The sequence below is a fragment of the Aspergillus eucalypticola genome (assembly GCF_003184535.1).
Source record: "Aspergillus eucalypticola CBS 122712 chromosome Unknown BO83scaffold_3, whole genome shotgun sequence".
In the NCBI taxonomy this organism is placed as follows: domain Eukaryota; kingdom Fungi; phylum Ascomycota; class Eurotiomycetes; order Eurotiales; family Aspergillaceae; genus Aspergillus; species Aspergillus eucalypticola.
In genome coordinates, this window is record NW_020290277.1 from 64,987 (window position 1) to 81,804 (window position 16,818).

Genomic DNA, 16,818 nt, shown 5'->3' on the forward strand with positions numbered 1-16,818 from the left:
CACCCCGTTACCTAACCTAACCTAATCTAACCTACTACTCCACCTATCATACATACACTCGTCGAAGCTTAGCGTGTAGCAGCAAGGACTGCGCGAGCGAAACGAGAATACTGTGAATGAAGCTCGAAGAAGAAAGAAAGAAAATCCCGGGATAACACAACAGCCCCATCACCAAATCCACCTTTACCGATCAATCAATGAATCCTCCGTCACCCCGTTCCAGACGCCTAATTTATGTCAGATTGCCGGTCAAAGCTCCCCTCTCACCACCGTTACAAGAAAGAAAGAAAAAAAAAATATGAGATAAAGATCATATCAAACTCCTCTCTCTCCAAAACGTCATGCCCTGACTACTACCATACATAATGAACAGGAGTGGGAAAGGGTGGATTTATGGGAACTTAGTGTAATCCCTGACGCGGGAAAAGGGAAGAAATTTTGGAAATGAGAAATGAGTTCACCACACCACCGCACGAAGAGAAACGGAAGAAAAGAAAGAAAGAAAAAAAGGAAAAAGGAAAAATTCCAGGGTATTTGTACAGCAATATATCAAAGTAAAAATGGAATGAAACTCAGCAAATGCAATAGTTAGCCAGATGAAGATGAAGATAATGATGATGATGATGATGATGATGATAACATGAAAGTTCGTTCGTTGCTTGAGGCTCGCTGCTCGCTGCCCCATGTCACCTATTCATTTTCAATAGTAATCCTCTTTCTCTATTATCATAATCAACTCAGTTAGTTCCTTACGCAGGGACCGATTGCGGTCCCACGTTTCCACGATCTTCGGCCGGTGACTGAGGAATACGGCTTTCTTCCACGAGAGCCCCTTGTATTTCTGAGCCATGCCGGTCGGTAAGTTCCTGGCGATGTTGCGCAGGACCAACGCCGCCTTGTAGGCTACACCGAAGGGTTCGCCTCTCTCATTGACTGGTGTATCCATGTAGAACCATTTGCGGACGATCCGCTCTTGAAGTACAGCGCGCTTGGAGACTGGGGGCTCTGCATCGGCAGGGCGCTCTTCGGGCAGGTGTGATGCCACATGGCCGGCTACCATGGCGGTGTTGTTGCTGGGGCCGGATGAGCGGAATCGCGTGCAGTTGTCCCAGAGGCACGTGTGGACCGGGGATTCGGCATTGTCCAGGTTGTAGTGGCCCGGTGTTTCCATGGGCTTGAGCTCCATGTGGTCGGCGAAAACATGGTTGCGCAGGTCGGTGGGGGTGGTGAAAGCGCGCTGGCAGGTTTTGGAGGGCTTCGAGTTATCTGCCCATTTGCAGTATTGGTAGGGAAATCCTCGGAAGGTGTGGGCCGTTTCTAGCGGACGGATGCCCTTGATGATGAAGCGAGTCGCCGCGCCAGGCCCGTTGATGACCTGCGCTTGCGCATTTGTGAATGTCGTGCTGACGTTCTTGATGAATTCGGCGGCCGGGAGGACACCACCGCCCGGTACCCGGGGGTCTGCGAATCGGCTCTGATATGCCTGCCACAGGGCTATTTGGGTGATTTCGCACTCTGCATCCTCAACGAAGCAACAGCGCAACCAGCGTGAGCTACGCTCAGGCTCTTGTAGCTCCATTAGATCTTTCAGTAGCTCTGCCGGCACACGAGGGATCTCGGATGGCGGCGGTGCGACTTTCTCTTCCTGGAGAACTGTCTCTTTCTTGCTTGGACGCGCCTCGTGTGTTAGTAGGGCGATCATTCGCGGAACGAACACGCTTGGGAAGTCGAAGATCTCAAGCATGGTCTCGATGTTCTCACGCGAAAGCGTGTACTGGTACCAAAAGTCCAGCGCTCCGCTTAGGATGTCCTTGTCTAAGTCCAGAAGAGTATGGAAGTACATTTGTTGCAGAGCTTGTTTTGGCATGCGTTCCAGTGCTTGGTTACCCTCAGAATCGTTAATTTCAGTGGAGAAATGGGTGAGCGCCCAGAGCGCCCGAACGACGTGGGCACGATCTGGGGACTCGAGGCATTGAAGGAGGGAGATCCAAAGCGGATCTTCTGGGTCGGTCCTCAAGAACTTGGTAACCTCTTCCGCAATGTCTAACGCATCGTTCTTGATTTCATTGAGGCGAGGCTGGTTGGGAAGGTTGAGCAGGATGACCAAGAAGTCCCTCAAAAGTCCCTTCGCATAACGTGAGACATAAAAAGCGTTATCAGGGAGTAGAACCATATTCCGGAGAACCAGCGTAGCTTCTTTCACATTCCGTAGACGGTGGTTGAACTCGTACGTTTCGAGAGTATCATTAGGCAGAGTGACGGGAATTCTCTTGATCCTCTCGAGCAAATCGCGCGTTCCGTGTAGAGAGTTGAGGACATTGACGCGCTCCATAGGATAGCGGTATTCATACTGGAGTTCCCATTTTACGCCCGTGCATATTATGGAGACATCAATGGCTTTCTCCATGAGAGTTTCGGCCAGCAAAGGGAACCCCTCGAACTTGAATTTGTCCCAGCGCTGGTTGGAAATCTGAACAAGATGGTACAGAGCGAAATCGACCTCGTCTGATATACCAGATTGCAGGCCGTAGTGGGCGCGCTTATAGATATGGTCCGCTATAGCGTGTCAGTGGTATTATTGTCATAATCATGGGTTGCTGTAAAGGCCTACGCACACTTGGGGACCTCGAGGTATCTGAGGGGAAAGTAAGGGTCATAGAAATCAGGTTGTTTAGCCACCTTGCCCGGCACGGTGAGGAAGAGGCCCGGCCTGTTGCCTGGCGTTGCTACTTCGCGTGTGTTCATAGGTACTTTCTGCTCTTTGCCGTCCCAGCCCTCCGTGGGTAAGTGTGAGTTGTTTGAGTTGGGCGCGGGGGAATTCGAATGCGTTTGTGACATCGAGCTTGGCTGAGGTGATTGATTTGAGTTGTGATGTGAGCGCCGAACCGGAGCAGTATCGGGAATGAATGGTTGGTTGGCCTTGGGAGCCTGCCGCAAGCCCTCTACGGACAGTTAGCACTGGTCATTCAACAAAAACGGAAGTGACGGGGGCAAAATGAAAGTGGTAGCACTTACCTCGGAGGGACGTGCGGGGGGTTTGGGAAGACATGTTGGCTTTGATTCGAGCACGCCAAAAACCGATTGAGAGTATCGCTCCGCGACTTCGAAGGGGATAACCGGTTCTCCTAGGGCGCCCTGGAATACCTCTGAGAAAGACCAAGGTTGACCCAACGGACCCAGTCTACTGGTCAAGGGCACCTTCCGCAAATGAAGCGCGAGACCTCGCTATTTAAACGCGCCAAAAAGAAGTTGGAGTCGAAAATGCTCCGTTTCTCGAAACCCGTTCTTCCTGTCCTTCTGGAATATCGTTCCGAATTCGCTTTCTCAGACGATCGGAGTATGTTGGTGTGGTATCGATAGTTCGTGTGTTTCGGAGTGTTTGTTTGCCTGCTGGGTTCGAGGGATGTTTTCCGGTGACGGGCTGAGAGCTGGGTCGCGATATGAAGCTATCGGAGAACTGCCTATTTGAAACCAGAGAGGATGCGACAACGGGACAACAACAGACGTTCGCGTGAGAAGCGCTCTGAGGTTTAATCGAAAGAGTCACTGCGCAGATTATCGAGGAGTAGCAGCGACAGATATAACCCGAGGAGAGGCGTCAATTCCTTTGTCAAAGGCCGGGGGAGAGAGGGCGCAGCGTAAATATGAAGACAAGCTGATCCTGCGATCGATCCGTCCGTCGTTCATCCGCAGGGCAAAAGTCCGCGCTGCTGCTCCTTCTGGCCTCAGGCGCGTGGCCGGAGTCTTGGTTGTTCCGGAATGCTCGTTTCCGGTCATGTTTGCTTGGTTTGTCTGGTTTGGCCGGATGAGTAATCCTCACCACAGGGAGTGCCTGAATTACCACCACATATATCAGGCACCCACTATACCGGTAGATCAGGGTTCGTCGATCATCATGGCTTGCATTGGTCTCTCTCACTTCCTCTTCCTTATTCTGACCTCCAGTGTAGGAGATGTAGGAGCAACAAGGGATCCCACTGATTTTGGTATACTATATCGCGAGCATTTGACTACTGACGAGCAGTAGCTTCTACATGAAAAAAATAAATTCTCTCTGCCAAAGCAGCGCATTCGAGACCCGACACACTACTATTTGCTGTCTATTCTAGTTCAGTTTTTATATCTCTCTACTGTCTGGTATCTGATACTATGGTTGACAGTAAAGATGTGTATTATCCGTGTTGGCAATATTAGGCTTAGCCTCCAGTCACCTGCTCTATACTTCCAAGCACCATATCATTTCCTTGTCTCCTAGTGCCCCTCATCAGCTCCTTCATATCACTCACCATAGTTTGACTATCATAATAGTCTTTATATATTGCATTCTCATTAACATAACTTGTCCCTCCATATCCACATCTCAGTCCGCATGATGCAAAGCCTGGCCCAACATCCTCCCGATTCAACTGTTCTTACTCGTCTATCATTAGCCAAGTTCTCCCATACAACTACATCGCTTACTCACAGAGGCCCGCTCAACTGGAGTCATATAATGGGAAACGGAGATATGACCGCTATATTTGAGAGGCGCACGATGACAAGCTTCACCCCAGACAGAGTACTATTGAAGGTCCTCCGTGTCCATGAAAGCTTGGTAATAGTCATCTTGGGGATAGGAGCAGAGGAAAGCCAGATGCTAATGGAAGTGGCTTTCAGGAAGAGATTGACCTCACTCACTTCATTATCGAAGCTGAAAATATAACCCGTTCGAGTCAACACGCAGTATCCAAGCCAATATTCGCAGTGGTCGTGAAGCCACCATGCCTTGCAGTGAAATATCCAAGGGGGAATACGGTACGAAAAGAGGCTATATGTTTTGACTCGAAACCAACACCATCATAGGTCCGCCGATTTCAAATTAAGTTCAGCTTCGATTCCGACTACTACACCGCTTTGTCTATTCTTAGAGAATTAGGGTGTCCAGTCTCAGAGCCTAGCGTCGGAAATATGCGCAAATTGACCTCGTCGCAATGGAACTCGGGTTCGATCGAAGGGACATCTATGGGCAGAGGACCTCCATATAGCTTGAGTAGTATGCCAGGTTCATCTGAGCCTGTGGGTGCTTCTAGTCTCCAACGCTCATCGACCACCGGTGCATCAGGTTCGTCATCTAGCGTTACAGCTTGTGGGTTTTCCGTCGCCATTGGCGCAGTACTATCTATCTGACCCCAGCAGGCAACTCATTACCATCTACATCATGGAGTACTGCTCAATCAAGTGATACGAACCGTGCTGAGGGGAGCAAAGACCAAGTTTCCCTTGCAACAGCACATACACCATTCCAGTACGCCCCAGCAGTCGGCCAGAAGGACGTGACAAGCTCCGAAATAATCACATCAAGGCCCTTCACCTCGTCAGCTGCTGAACGTCTTCTCAAACCAGAGATAAACATACCACCACGGAGAGTTCTTCCATGGTCGAGTACTTCCAAGAGAGGAAATACCATGACAAAAGCACCACCCGCTGTCCCATACGCGACAGTCACCAGTGATACCTCATCGAAAATTGGTACGGAGGCTAGATATAAATTCTGTCACTTCTACACGTGCACTAACCCTTCATGAAAGCAACAGATACAACCAACAATTCCCAAAAATCTATCAAACCATCCCCAATTGCCCATTTAAACCAAATGCAAATGCAAACGCAAGCACGACCAGCCACATCAGGCGAAATGACTACTATGCCTCGCCTACGACTACTCCCGCCAAAATTACCCAACGCCAGAAACGACAGACAAAAGCCTCATCCAGAGTCGAGACCAAACATATCAGCTCACACAGGACCATATAATCAACCTCCGTGCCTAAAAGAAGCCAATCCGCCAGTTGTTCCATCTTGCCCATCTATCACTAGCAACCTACAAGCCGAGAGAACCGAAGCGAGCAAACTATCGATAGGGAAGCAAGGAGAGGCGCAACAAGCAAAGACTCTGGATGCTCTAACGACAGCAGATCTTTCTTCATATATATCCAACCCCACCGAAGAGCGTATGGCTAGTTTAGAAACGTGGATCTGCAATCAGCTCGAAGACGATATGTTCCTCGAGCTTTGTCGTGATGTAGAAGGGATATGGCAGAGGATTGCGTTCGGGAGATAAGATAAGGGTTTAATGTTTAGTATATTTTTTTGTTGCTTAACTGTATATTATATAGCACAAGGGATTGAGATTGATGAATTATGCAGTAACCAAAGATGGTTAAAGAACCACCGAAACCCTAAGTATACAATGTACGGTTTTCTACTTCGTCATTGCGCAGGATCCTACCATTAGCTCATGACTTTACTAACAGACCTAAAGATTCGACATCGGAATCAGAAATCATGATCGTCCTCAGTTTGCGTCGGGGGGTTTTCTTGTGCTTGCACTTGCCCAGGAGCACTCTTCGGTATTAGCATTTTGGAGCGGTTCGGTGGTTGATTACGTTAAGATACTATACTATACTCTTACTAAGCTTAAACCCGGTGCCTAGTACCTGATCTCTCTCTCTCTCTCTGCTCCCAACCGCCCCCTCATAGGATGCCCCTTTCCACAAGGTATCCGTCAATGCTCGAGGCGAACATTGCGAACAACCAGACCATACCCTAGTTGGTATCCACGGAACGCGTCAGAATGCAGCTATCCTGGAAGCCAGGATATTCTCTCTCCAATAGGCCCATAAGAAGGTCAGCAGCCCGTAGGTCCAATAGGGGTCAGTTGGGAAATGCAGATGGACCTCAGCAATTTGTGTTTGTTGCAGAATATCCTATGAGAGATCGTAAGACCATACATTTTCAATCTTAGCCATTATTTTACCGCCCTCCGCCGGAGCGCTGTTGAACATATTGCTAATTACGAGGGCAAAAAGACCCCGAACATGATGGTATTGTCCTGTCCTTTTCTGGCTTCTAAGAAAAGACTAATATCAGTAAATTACGGTTGTTGGCTAACATGAAACTCGTTCTCAAAGTCAACATTTCCGAGGAAGCAAGCCTCTCTGTAGAGACGCCATCTGAGGTCTTGGGTGATACATCGCCAACTAGAGCTGCTGATCCTAAGACAGCTGGGTTACAGCCGCATCGCAATAACAGTGATGAAGACCAAGGTCAAACCCCGTGTTCATCTACACCGACAGACGACGGACAGCTACAATTAGCTGACGGAGACGCCTTCTATGAATGGTCGAGTCAAGTCGCTACTACTACTACTACTACTATAGAGTCAAGTCCCATGGCAGCTCCAGACCTCCCCAACACTACTACAACTATGCCACCGAGCGTACTGTACAATAACCCCTGGCAGCGGTTTTGGCCTATCCTTCAAAGATGTGCGCTTATTCCGCTTCCAGTCGCTCCTGTCAATGCCCACTAACAAGTCATAGACAATATGGAATTCTGCACGATCCCATTAACGTTCGACTTACAGATGAATCCGTTTCGATATCACAAAACCATCGTTCCAGAACCTATGTTTCTGGTCCATGCGGTGATGGCTTTAGCGGGTCATCATGTTAAGAGCCCATCAACCGATGACCATCACCATACAGCATTGAAACTCCTCCGCGAGAGTCTCAACGCATCCGGTAATGTGGAATATGGCTCCTCCATGCTTGATGCGATCATGATCTTGTTTTCCTTCGACGTTAGTTTGCACCTTTATCTCTGTTGCTCGGACCTTCTAAAAGTTGATAACGCAAGTTAGGAAACTCAATCCACCCTTGGATACTGGAGTACGCATCTCAAGGGAGCCTATGGCCTCATTGAAGCGTGCGGTGGAATCGAAGCATGGACCACGTCCGCTCGGGCAGACGCTCAAATAGGATTGCTGTTGTGGTATATAACCTCCCCCTCCCCACCCAACCAACCATTTTACGCAATATCAGCCCGGCCCTTCCAGCTAAACTATTTAGGTGGGATGCCATCATTAGTCTCTTATCCCGAGAAGACTGCGTATTCCCGTACGCATACATCGAAGCCATCCTATCGAACCCCGATGATCGGAAGTGGAATTTCTTTGACCTCTGCGGGTGCCCACACAGCGTGGTCACGCTGCTCATGCAAGTTGTGCGTCTGAGTGCCGCAAAACGCCAATCGTCGTCCATGCGGTACGTGACCTTCGACACCACGATGATTGCCCAATTCGAACAAGCGCTCGAGTCCTGGCATCACATCTCCCCTGTCGCACTTGCCTTCGGTAGTAGCGAAGAGGACATCCAAAAAGACCAAGATTGTATGCACTGCTCGGAGGCATGGAGACACGGCCTGCTTCTCTACATTTACCGCGAATTCCGATGGAAGACGGGAAGCCCGATTCCAACGCATGTTGTCCGTTGGGCCCGGGTTGTTGTGGACCATGTGGTAGCGTGTCGTGACGAGAGCATGGTCGCCCGGCAAGCGTTGCTGCCGCTCTTCTTCGCGGGCTGCGAACTACGCGATCGATCGATACGGCAGAAGATCGTGCAGTTCTGCTCGGTGTGGAATGACCGGACGCGGTATCAGATGTTTGGGAGCACCATTCCGTTGCTTGAAGAAGTATGGGCGGAGCAGGAGGCGAAGGGATTTGAGAACGTGTGGTGGGGTCACGTCGTGGATCGAAAACATACCGTGTCTTGTTATCCGTTGCAAATGCGGCTTTGCTTTGGATAATTTGCACAAAAGGTAAATATACATTCGCGGCCAGCTTTCATAAGGTGGATCTGGGCTGCTGGCTTATAGAGATCTCAACAATCTTTATCAGCACGCGTCATGGGGGTAGATACTACGACGGCCGGGTAGTTGAGCAAGTTCCACTGGCTCCAGTACTGTGCTGTCCCATGGTTGGTGCAAGACCAAGACCAGCTGGGCATAGAATCGCGTCAAAGGTAGCGCCTGTAGGCCCTGGTTGTCTATACATCTGCGGCCGCGGCACAGTCGCTCCTCCGCTCTACAGTGGCCTCCTGCATGAATGGGCTGTAAGATCTGATCTCTTTGCCCCATTGGAGGACCACAAAAGGAGTCGCCACCAGGGCCAAGGACACAAATGCAAGCAGCGAGCTGGCCCACTGAAATCCAATATTAGTGTACATGGCTGCTGCGGCCAGAGGGAGAAAGGCGATAGAGATGTTCTCGACGAAACCCACCGCCCCGAGGGCGCTCGCAGCATACTTGCTGTACGCGTCGATGAGATAGTTAGCATTGCCAACGATGACCGCCGTCGTCCCAAACCCCACCATCGCCAGGCCGACGGTGGGTGCCATCCAGTGTATGAAAGTGTACGATGTCCACCCATACACGAACATGCCGCCCGTGACACCAAAGAGTCCACCAATAATCGATACATGAAGCCGAGCCTCCGGGATCGGCGTGGCCGGTGCCTCGCTATTGCGAGTCGCAGATGCATAGTACCAGGGATCGGTTAAGATGCAAAATCCACCGCCCAGGAGTTCCCCGATCACAATCGCAACTTGGACATACCCACACTGGATGGGAGCCCACCCATATAGCTCCTTGTATACCTGCTCGACCGATTGCGTAAAAAGATATATCGTTCCCAAACTGAAGGCAGCCCAGACCGTCGCAACGAACACGACGCCTTCAGTACATAGCATGTACAGAGGCCGTTGAACGCTCTGCAGGATAAGCTGAGACAATGCTACCCGATCAATCTTCTCAGTCGTGTACGCATTTGTCCCCTCGCGGCGCAGTCGTTTGGCCTCAGCGCGTAAGATCGCCGGCCCGCGGCTCTCTGGCAGACCGAAGATCAGAATCGGGAATAGAGCAGCGGTCCAGATAAGTTCGATGTACCCAATCCAACGCCATGACAGGAATTGCAGGATGGCAGAGCCAACCACCGGGCCCAGACTTGTCGCCGCCAGATAGATGGTCACGTACAGACATATTGGGACACTCCGAGCTCGATCGCCGTGAAAGACATTCGATGTAATACCGGCAACGGCGTCGCTTATCAGCGGAACACATCCCCCGCTGAAGAATCGAACCACAATCAGGGTGGCAAAGTTTGGTGCCAGCCCTACCGGAATCAAAAAACAAATAAAGCAAAAATAGGTGGTAAGAAGGACAGGTCGAACGCCAAAGTCCTCCATCACAGGAAACAGAAGAAGCGGACACAGCGCGGCTCCGAGAGCCCAAGATGTTGTTAGCCAGTAGGTATTGGGGAACGTCGCATCGGAAATGTGAAATTCGTCCCCAATGGCCGTATGAGCCACCGTCAGGATGGTCCCATTCATCGAGCAGACAAAGCTCGCAAGCAAGCCAATGCCCGTGGCTTGCCATTTCTTCCAAAGGGGCCAGTTGTATGGATCTTTGGGGTCATCCTCTCCGTTCCACGTGACAATCACACTCTCTTGAGCAGAGCTTGGGCCTGTGTGTCATGATGAGTGAGTGGATTAGTCTCAGTTAATGGGTTCAAGGGCATATGCATAGTAACCTTCGGTACGAGGGCGCGATGCGGGGTACGAATCAATTTCGAGCTCGTCTAGTGTGATCGGTACGTTTCCAAGATCGGCTCTAGAGCCATCTGCTTTCGGTGCAATATGTCGCCGCGAACAATCCGGGGGTGGCATCATACTACCAGAGATGGTGGTGCGAGAAGGAGGTCCCCCAAAGGTGTCCAGCTCCGTATAACAGTGATATGATATTTGGTCGTTGTGGAATCAGGGCAAGGTGGGTAGCATGCTCAACTGTATGGGAGGTAGTAGTAGTCTGAAGTATGAATCATTCAGAAATCAATATGAGATCGTGTCTTGGGGTATTCCATTTTCTTATTATATGATTGAATTAGATAAATTGAGACTAATCGATTATATACCTATGTAGTTAGGTATGTCGGTAGGTAGTTAGTTCTGTAGTATAGGAATTGCACTAGTCTTAATAAGGTAACTATACTAAATAGGTAAGAGGCCCAACTAGGAAATCGGGCTGTATAGGGTAACTGATAAAGAATCATATGTAGATTGCTTGTAAGTCTAGAGTCTCCACAAATCATACTTCGATCTATGTACGAGTCCAAATGCGTAATGTCATCTCTGAATCGTCATGATCATCCCCGCGGAAACCAAAAGTCTTGGCGTAGGTAGACAGCCAGTATGATATAAATAGATGTGGATATTACAGGGACGGGTAACTAAAGCTACTATAAACTACTCGATGGGTTACGATTCTTATATTACATGGGGAAAGCAAGAATAATATCCATTTAGCTATACAGGGACCACGAAAAGAAGAGAATAGTTGCGCTAGTCACATAAAAGCAATCATTAATATGGTGAGGTATTGCCGATAATTTTCTTTTTTTGGGAGGGAGTTAAGAAGAGAAGAGAGAATCCAAGCCACATTGAATCAACTCAATTTTTCCAAAAGACAGTCATCACTGAAATACACCCCCTGTAACCCATCCCAGTATACAACCTAGATTACCGGCGACGATAGATCAACCCAGAGAAGACGTTGAGGTAACCTTCCTTGGTGAGTAGAGTGAAGTCCACGACCACGTGACCATGCGGTTGCGCGGCCGATGCCATGTTTGGCGATGTGGCATTCAGGTTGTGTTCAGAGATGGCGGGGGGCGGAGAGGAGGCATTGGCGGCTACTTGGCCTTCCGCACCGACAGCCAGGTCAGCGAGGTGTTGGAGAGAGCGCTGTTCATTCGGGCCCATCACAGGCGGAGCTGCAGAGCCGCTTTTTCCGAGGCTGGGGTCATGGAGCTGGGTCTCCTGAGTTTTGGTTCGTCTCCATTCCAGGAAGACGCGGATCTTCGAATCCCAACCCGGGGTGCCAAAGATGTCGCCGTATTCACCGGACTCGGCGGAGCGTTTGGAGCGGTAGTCGAGAATTTCTTCGAGCTTTTTGAGCGCCTCCCAGCACTGGTTCGAGTATTCGGGAAGCACAGTAGCCTCGAGAAGAGTCATGGATGCCAGCGCAAGACTATGCAGGTCGAATGGTGTCGCCAGTCGGGACTGCATACTGGCCTTGTGCAGCTCGTTCATAACCTCTTCCGCGGCGTAAATAATTTCGTATGGACTATGAACGAATATATGCCGCTTGATCAGGAGGCGACTGGTCCAGTACAGCTGGTTTTGTAGACTTTCAAAGAAGCCATAAGTTGTGCCATCCTCGGGATTCTCGTGCGGTTTGCGGAAGTCTGCTACCTCGGCCAGACGCTCAAGACCTGCGACCATGTTCGCTCCAACCAGACGGCCCAGCCCTGTGTTTGTCTGGCATACGTTGTGCTCTTGAGCGACGAGAGTGACCATGTCGATGAGAATCGTAGAGTACGATGCAATCCCCGCGGTGGCGGAGCCTAGGACTCTCTCGTCCTCGCGGCCTCCGATTTCGAACGTCCCCAAAACACTGTAATCAGCAACGCTGATTGCATACCAGCGAGACAGAAGGGCCAGGGAGACCCAACTGCGCCTTACAAGGTTTGCGTCAGAGTCAACGTCTGGATCAGACGATCGCTTGGTTCTCAGCTGTCCGAAGGCTTTCGCCATATCTGAGCCGAGCTTTGTCGCAGATTGAATGAGAGTGTGCTTGGGCACTCCATCCTTCATCACGAAGTTGTCTGGGCCCCTCGAGTCACAGTCAACAATCATGAGGAGTAAAGTCTGGAGCCAGACCAAGTTGATAGCTGCTGGGCGGAGCATGGCAGGCTGTCGTGTATAGTACAAGAGAAGATCCTGTGCATTGTCGAACGATGTTACCCTCTCAAACGCATTTGTCATGCGATCCATGTTGGTACGTGTCACCGTGAGCAAGCTGTACAGGAATATCTCCTGCACCTCTCGGCTGCATTGGTGTAGAAGCTCAAGAAGTCGCTCCTTTGAGTGTGGCAAAATGGGGAGGACTGGGTGAATCTTCTGGTAGTACCTGTTTGAGGTTAGAGAGCTTGCCCTACAAATAGTCATCTCTACTATAGAACTTACGCGTTGAGAGCGCCTTCATCCACATCCAAGGGTGTCATATCCTCGTCCAATGCTTGCTTAGGCACTTCGGGTATGTCAAGCCCAGCCGGCAAGTCGGTCTCATTGCCAGTTGACCAGAAGAGATTTCCGGATTTGGGTGCGGTGTGATTCACGACCGAGGGATTGCAAGGATCCGTTGCGCTTTCTCCAGCCTCTAGTATCAGGGTCAGTCTCCCAAACTTACAATAGCGACGGGCAGGTGGTCACGAACCAAAAGCATTCTGAGAGCGAGTATTAAACGGCGCCTGCGCGAAAGATGAGCTTGGAAGCCCTTCAAACACGGAGTATGTTCTCTTGCGACCAATAGGGCCAGCGTCGATTGGTGGCGAGAAGTCTTGGTACGCCCTTGGAGAAGACACTTCGTTCATAGTCTGATATGGCATGTCGGGATGAACCATAGTAGGTTGCATCTGGCTTTCGAGGGTATGCAATCGTTCGGCAAGCTCTTTAATGTAACTATCATCGACGTTAGCCAAACTTCATCAACGGCAAACCCATACGCGCATCGCGATCCTTACCCTTTGCTAGGGCCACGTTTCATGGGAACACGACTGAACTGGCATACGACTCCAAGCCGGCGACAATTTGAACAAGTTTCAACACCGGATTCCGAGCTTGCATCGCAACGGACCTGGTAAAAGTGACATGTTAGCTCACCCGGTCCCGCGTCGCGTCTAGATGAGGAAAATGGAAAAAGCGTGTCGAGTGTACCTTTTTGCGCCTGCACTCATCGCATGCCCGGGAAATCTTGGATCTCTTCCGTCTCGCGCTCTGGTCTCCATAGCTCAGGTCGTGGTTGGGGTCGACTCCGACTTGCTGGCTCGGGGTGAATTGCAGCATATGTTGTTGTTGGTGCTGGTCGGGGGAGGAAGGACGGCCCATATCAGCGCCACCAGGATTGGAGGATCCTAGAACCATCGACTGACCATGGTGGACGCCATTGCTTGAGCCATCGGCGAGGCCAGGTCCAGAGGTTTCGCGCGAAAGCTCAGCTGACAGAAGTTCGTCGGCGGTCAACTGGCGGTTGTAGTACTGCATGGCGCCTTGGCTCATCTGCGCCGCGTTGGGGGACGGGTAGGAAGAAGCCGGAGGCATATCGGCGTGGTCTCGAGAGTTCATTGTGGCTGAATGGGATAAAAGCGCCAGGGACAAGCGAAGGTGGATGGTGGAGCGATGCTCCGGATGGTGGAGGAGGGAGAGAGTTGAAGGACGGAAGACGCGCGAACAGCAGGCAAGGTTTTACAGGCTAAAATTGCCTGGGCGGGGAGAAATTCGAAAGGGTTAGCGCCGAAGGCCGTCGGCGACGAGCAGGACACAGCAAACATGATCTCGCGATCGAATTGCAGGCATACCATCGCACCGAATCTGATGAGAATTCGGGGACGAGGATATAGTTTCATATTGGGATGATCGCGCCGACGCGGAGGGCCGGCTTTTTGTTTCTGCGTCCAGCGACGGATTAATACTATTTCCCACCGGCCCAGAACTCGACCATCGCTTCTTTCACTGGCGACCAGAAGTTTGTCTGGTCAATAGTTTCATCGAGCTGGAGGGGTTTGTCTTGATGAAATCTGCTTGGATTTTGTCTGCCAGGATCCCTTTCCTACTATCTCAACCTCGCCATGTTGATCCGGTATATGAGGCGATTGCCTGGAACTTGTGTGGTTGACCCGTAACTTCACCAGCCGTTGTCCTTCAGGTTCAGCTGCCAGCTAATATTTACAATCATCACCCATTTCCTTATGAGCACTACTATTGATTCTAATAAGTTTGGATCTTTTCGCTATTTGAGCACCAGAACCCCGACTTCAAATATCCAAACTCCGGGTCCATGTGGTGAGAGCTCACGTGAGGATGCTGTACGACGCCTATCGCTCAAGGAGAGCTCACTTGCAGCCAACTCTGTCCTCAAGCTTCACACTTAATCTCCGACTCGGTGTTTTAGCAGTCAGCATGCGATTGTTCGTTTCTTGGTCCGAGCTCTGAAGAGCAATTCGGTTTTGCAGTCTGTTGTCGCGGCGGAACAACAGCCTCTTGTCTAGGCTTCGGCGTGATATTCATGCTCTGAATAGCCTTCGCCTATCACAATGATAAGTTCGCGGAAGCTCTATGTATGCGACATTCCGAGTATAACCCTCTTGCCATACAGCTCTTCGGATCAACTGGCCGTTTGAGGGCACTTTGAACTTTACGTTCGAGACGCCTAATTCCTACCGACGGAAAGATTACAGCTCTGCCACGTCGGCCAATGCATTGTGTCGGTCTTGCGAAAGTAACATGCACCACCGAGGAGATTTGCGGTTTGTTATGCCTTCAGATCTACTGGGTTTTATTGTCAAAGTATTTATCGCGTGACAGCGGTGGCATTACTTCATTTACCAATCGATTGCGGACCTCACCGGATGTGGATTGAGTGCAGCTCGCATCCGACTACCCCTTACGACGATCTGGTGCCTTGCAAGGACGGCCTCAACTGTTCCTTGTTTTCGATGGCATGATTATCATTCTGTGACTCCTACCGGATGCATAATATCAGACGAGGTATTTATGCTTCGGCCTCATTCTCGGAAAATTAGTAGGGTTGGCAGGTAGTTAGTCTTTGCCAATGGGCTTAAATGCGGTGCAATGCATAGGCTTAGTCGCTCTTTGCATCCATTTCCGTTCACTAAGTACTACAGTAAGTAAAGTCCCGTTGTCAAAGATCGTCAACAAATGTCCCCTGCATCACCGATTGTCTAGAGGAAGCGGCTCGAGACACCAAAATACTCGTAAGCGAATCTGAGCTCACCAATACGGGGTACATAGTTGATACCAAAAAACAACTTTCATCACCCCAGCCGCCGATAACTGACCTACATAATTGCAAAACGGAACAATTTGATAGTAAGAACCATAGCGGCTCCCACGGTCTCGTTTCCACCACAACCCAACAGCGAGCACCAGAGACAAATACCTTCAATCACTTTCCTCCACAACGCGGGCACGGTCCGTTGGCTGGGGCTGACCGGTGCGCAGTAGGCTGAAACAGGTCCCACCGCGTCGTGTCTGAACTAGTCTAGTCTGCTTTGTACTTAGTCAGTTGGTAGACTACCAGGGAGCAAGCAGCTCAGCCTATCTAAAATCAAGCCCTGCATTTTGGGGGGAAAAGAAAATCGCAAGGCGTAAATTCGCCGACGGGGAAACGACGGGCGCGATCCGTACGTAGTTAACAAAGCAGTTCAATGGTTCCGGTTATGCGATTGATACGTAGATTGCTTTTTTCTTTTTCCTCTTCCCTCAACCATTTTTCCTCACAAACAAGAAGTAATCATTGAGGTGGGTTTGTTATCATTATGTAGACTAGAACGGTGATTCCGTTATAACCACCACCGGCTTGAGGATTTGAGTGGAACTATCTGGGGAATCATCAATGGAGGTTCCAGTCCCGGGATGATGATCCACCCAGACAAGGCAAGTCAGCCTAGCCGTGTTGCTAACTAGTCAAGAGGAACTAACTACGGATGATGCTAGTTAGGTTAGGCTCCGGCTGGGTCATCCTAATAAGTCCTTAGTAACTAAACCAACTAACTGTTAACAACGGACTACGCCGAGTAGTAAGTGGAGGCGCAGACGGTCAGGTAATGGAATGGATCCCGTCTATCTAGCGTGTACGATTCACAATACGTTTGTGACCCAGATTTACTTAACTTACTTAGTAACTGGCCCCGGTGTGTTCAGATAACCCATGTTCAACTTCCTACACTACCGTTGGCTACCCTATCATCGGCATGGTTGCCGGGGTGTTGGTGTTTCAAGTAATACGCTTTGTTGGCTGAGATGCCTCCCTATCTGAAATAGTAGCTTCAGCTTTCTGCTGCAGCAATGTGGAGTTGTAGTTCAC

At 50.2% G+C, this 16,818-nt stretch overlaps 5 protein-coding genes across 5 annotated transcripts; 2 read left to right on the plus strand and 3 right to left on the minus strand.

Annotated features, from left to right (window-relative positions):
- Positions 1-272: 272 nt before the first annotated feature.
- On the minus strand, positions 273-3,289 carry BO83DRAFT_129075 (putative chromatin remodeling complex subunit (Rsc9)). Its single transcript, XM_025526086.1, has 3 exons — positions 3,016-3,289; positions 2,616-2,942; positions 273-2,556 (listed from the first exon to the last, which is right to left on the minus strand). Exons 1-3 carry the CDS (start codon positions 3,047-3,049, stop codon positions 701-703), a joined length of 2,217 nt encoding a protein of 738 aa, XP_025391950.1. The 5' UTR covers positions 3,050-3,289; the 3' UTR covers positions 273-700.
- Positions 3,290-5,241: 1,952 nt separating this feature from the next.
- BO83DRAFT_129083 (uncharacterized protein) lies at positions 5,242-6,161 on the plus strand. The gene has a single exon (XM_025526087.1). It carries the CDS (start codon positions 5,561-5,563, stop codon positions 6,098-6,100), a length of 540 nt encoding a protein of 179 aa, XP_025391951.1. The 5' UTR covers positions 5,242-5,560; the 3' UTR covers positions 6,101-6,161.
- Positions 6,162-6,613: 452 nt separating this feature from the next.
- On the plus strand, positions 6,614-8,625 carry BO83DRAFT_395441 (uncharacterized protein; the record flags this gene model as incomplete). The annotated part of the gene is made up of 5 exons (XM_025533079.1): positions 6,614-6,758; positions 6,951-7,307; positions 7,362-7,621; positions 7,682-7,812; positions 7,863-8,625. The coding sequence occupies 5 exons, from the start codon at positions 6,614-6,616 to the stop codon at positions 8,623-8,625; spliced, it is 1,656 nt and encodes a 551-aa protein (XP_025391952.1).
- Positions 8,626-8,864: 239 nt separating this feature from the next.
- Positions 8,865-10,541, minus strand: BO83DRAFT_434003 (MFS general substrate transporter; the record flags this gene model as incomplete). The annotated part of the gene is made up of 2 exons (XM_025535737.1): positions 8,865-10,339; positions 10,406-10,541. The coding sequence occupies 2 exons, from the start codon at positions 10,539-10,541 to the stop codon at positions 8,865-8,867; spliced, it is 1,611 nt and encodes a 536-aa protein (XP_025391953.1).
- Positions 10,542-11,153: 612 nt separating this feature from the next.
- On the minus strand, positions 11,154-14,318 carry BO83DRAFT_330085 (putative C6 finger domain protein). Its single transcript, XM_025528224.1, has 5 exons — positions 13,650-14,318; positions 13,457-13,569; positions 13,150-13,394; positions 12,900-13,092; positions 11,154-12,843 (listed from the first exon to the last, which is right to left on the minus strand). Exons 1-5 carry the CDS (start codon positions 14,055-14,057, stop codon positions 11,391-11,393), a joined length of 2,412 nt encoding a protein of 803 aa, XP_025391954.1. The 5' UTR covers positions 14,058-14,318; the 3' UTR covers positions 11,154-11,390.
- Positions 14,319-16,818: the final 2,500 nt, after the last annotated feature.

Bases quoted from the DNA above. Each gene is read 5' to 3' on its own strand.
- BO83DRAFT_330085 (XM_025528224.1), bottom strand. From the start codon at position 14,057: ATGAACTCTCGAGACCACGCCGATATGCCTCCGGCTTCTTCCTACCCG. The intron at 13,395-13,456 runs GTAAGGATCGCG...CGTCGATGATAG, and splicing joins AAACGTGGCCCTAGCAAAGG to TTACATTAAAGAGCTTGCCG. The intron at 12,844-12,899 runs GTAAGTTCTATA...AACCTCAAACAG, and splicing joins GATGAAGGCGCTCTCAACGC to GTACTACCAGAAGATTCACC.
- BO83DRAFT_129083 (XM_025526087.1), top strand. From the start codon at position 5,561: ATGAAAGCAACAGATACAACCAACAATTCCCAAAAATCTATCAAACCA.
- BO83DRAFT_129075 (XM_025526086.1), bottom strand. From the start codon at position 3,049: ATGTCTTCCCAAACCCCCCGCACGTCCCTCCGAG. The intron at 2,943-3,015 runs GTAAGTGCTACC...AACTGTCCGTAG, and splicing joins CCCCCGCACGTCCCTCCGAG to AGGGCTTGCGGCAGGCTCCC. The intron at 2,557-2,615 runs GTGCGTAGGCCT...GACACGCTATAG, and splicing joins ATACCTCGAGGTCCCCAAGT to CGGACCATATCTATAAGCGC.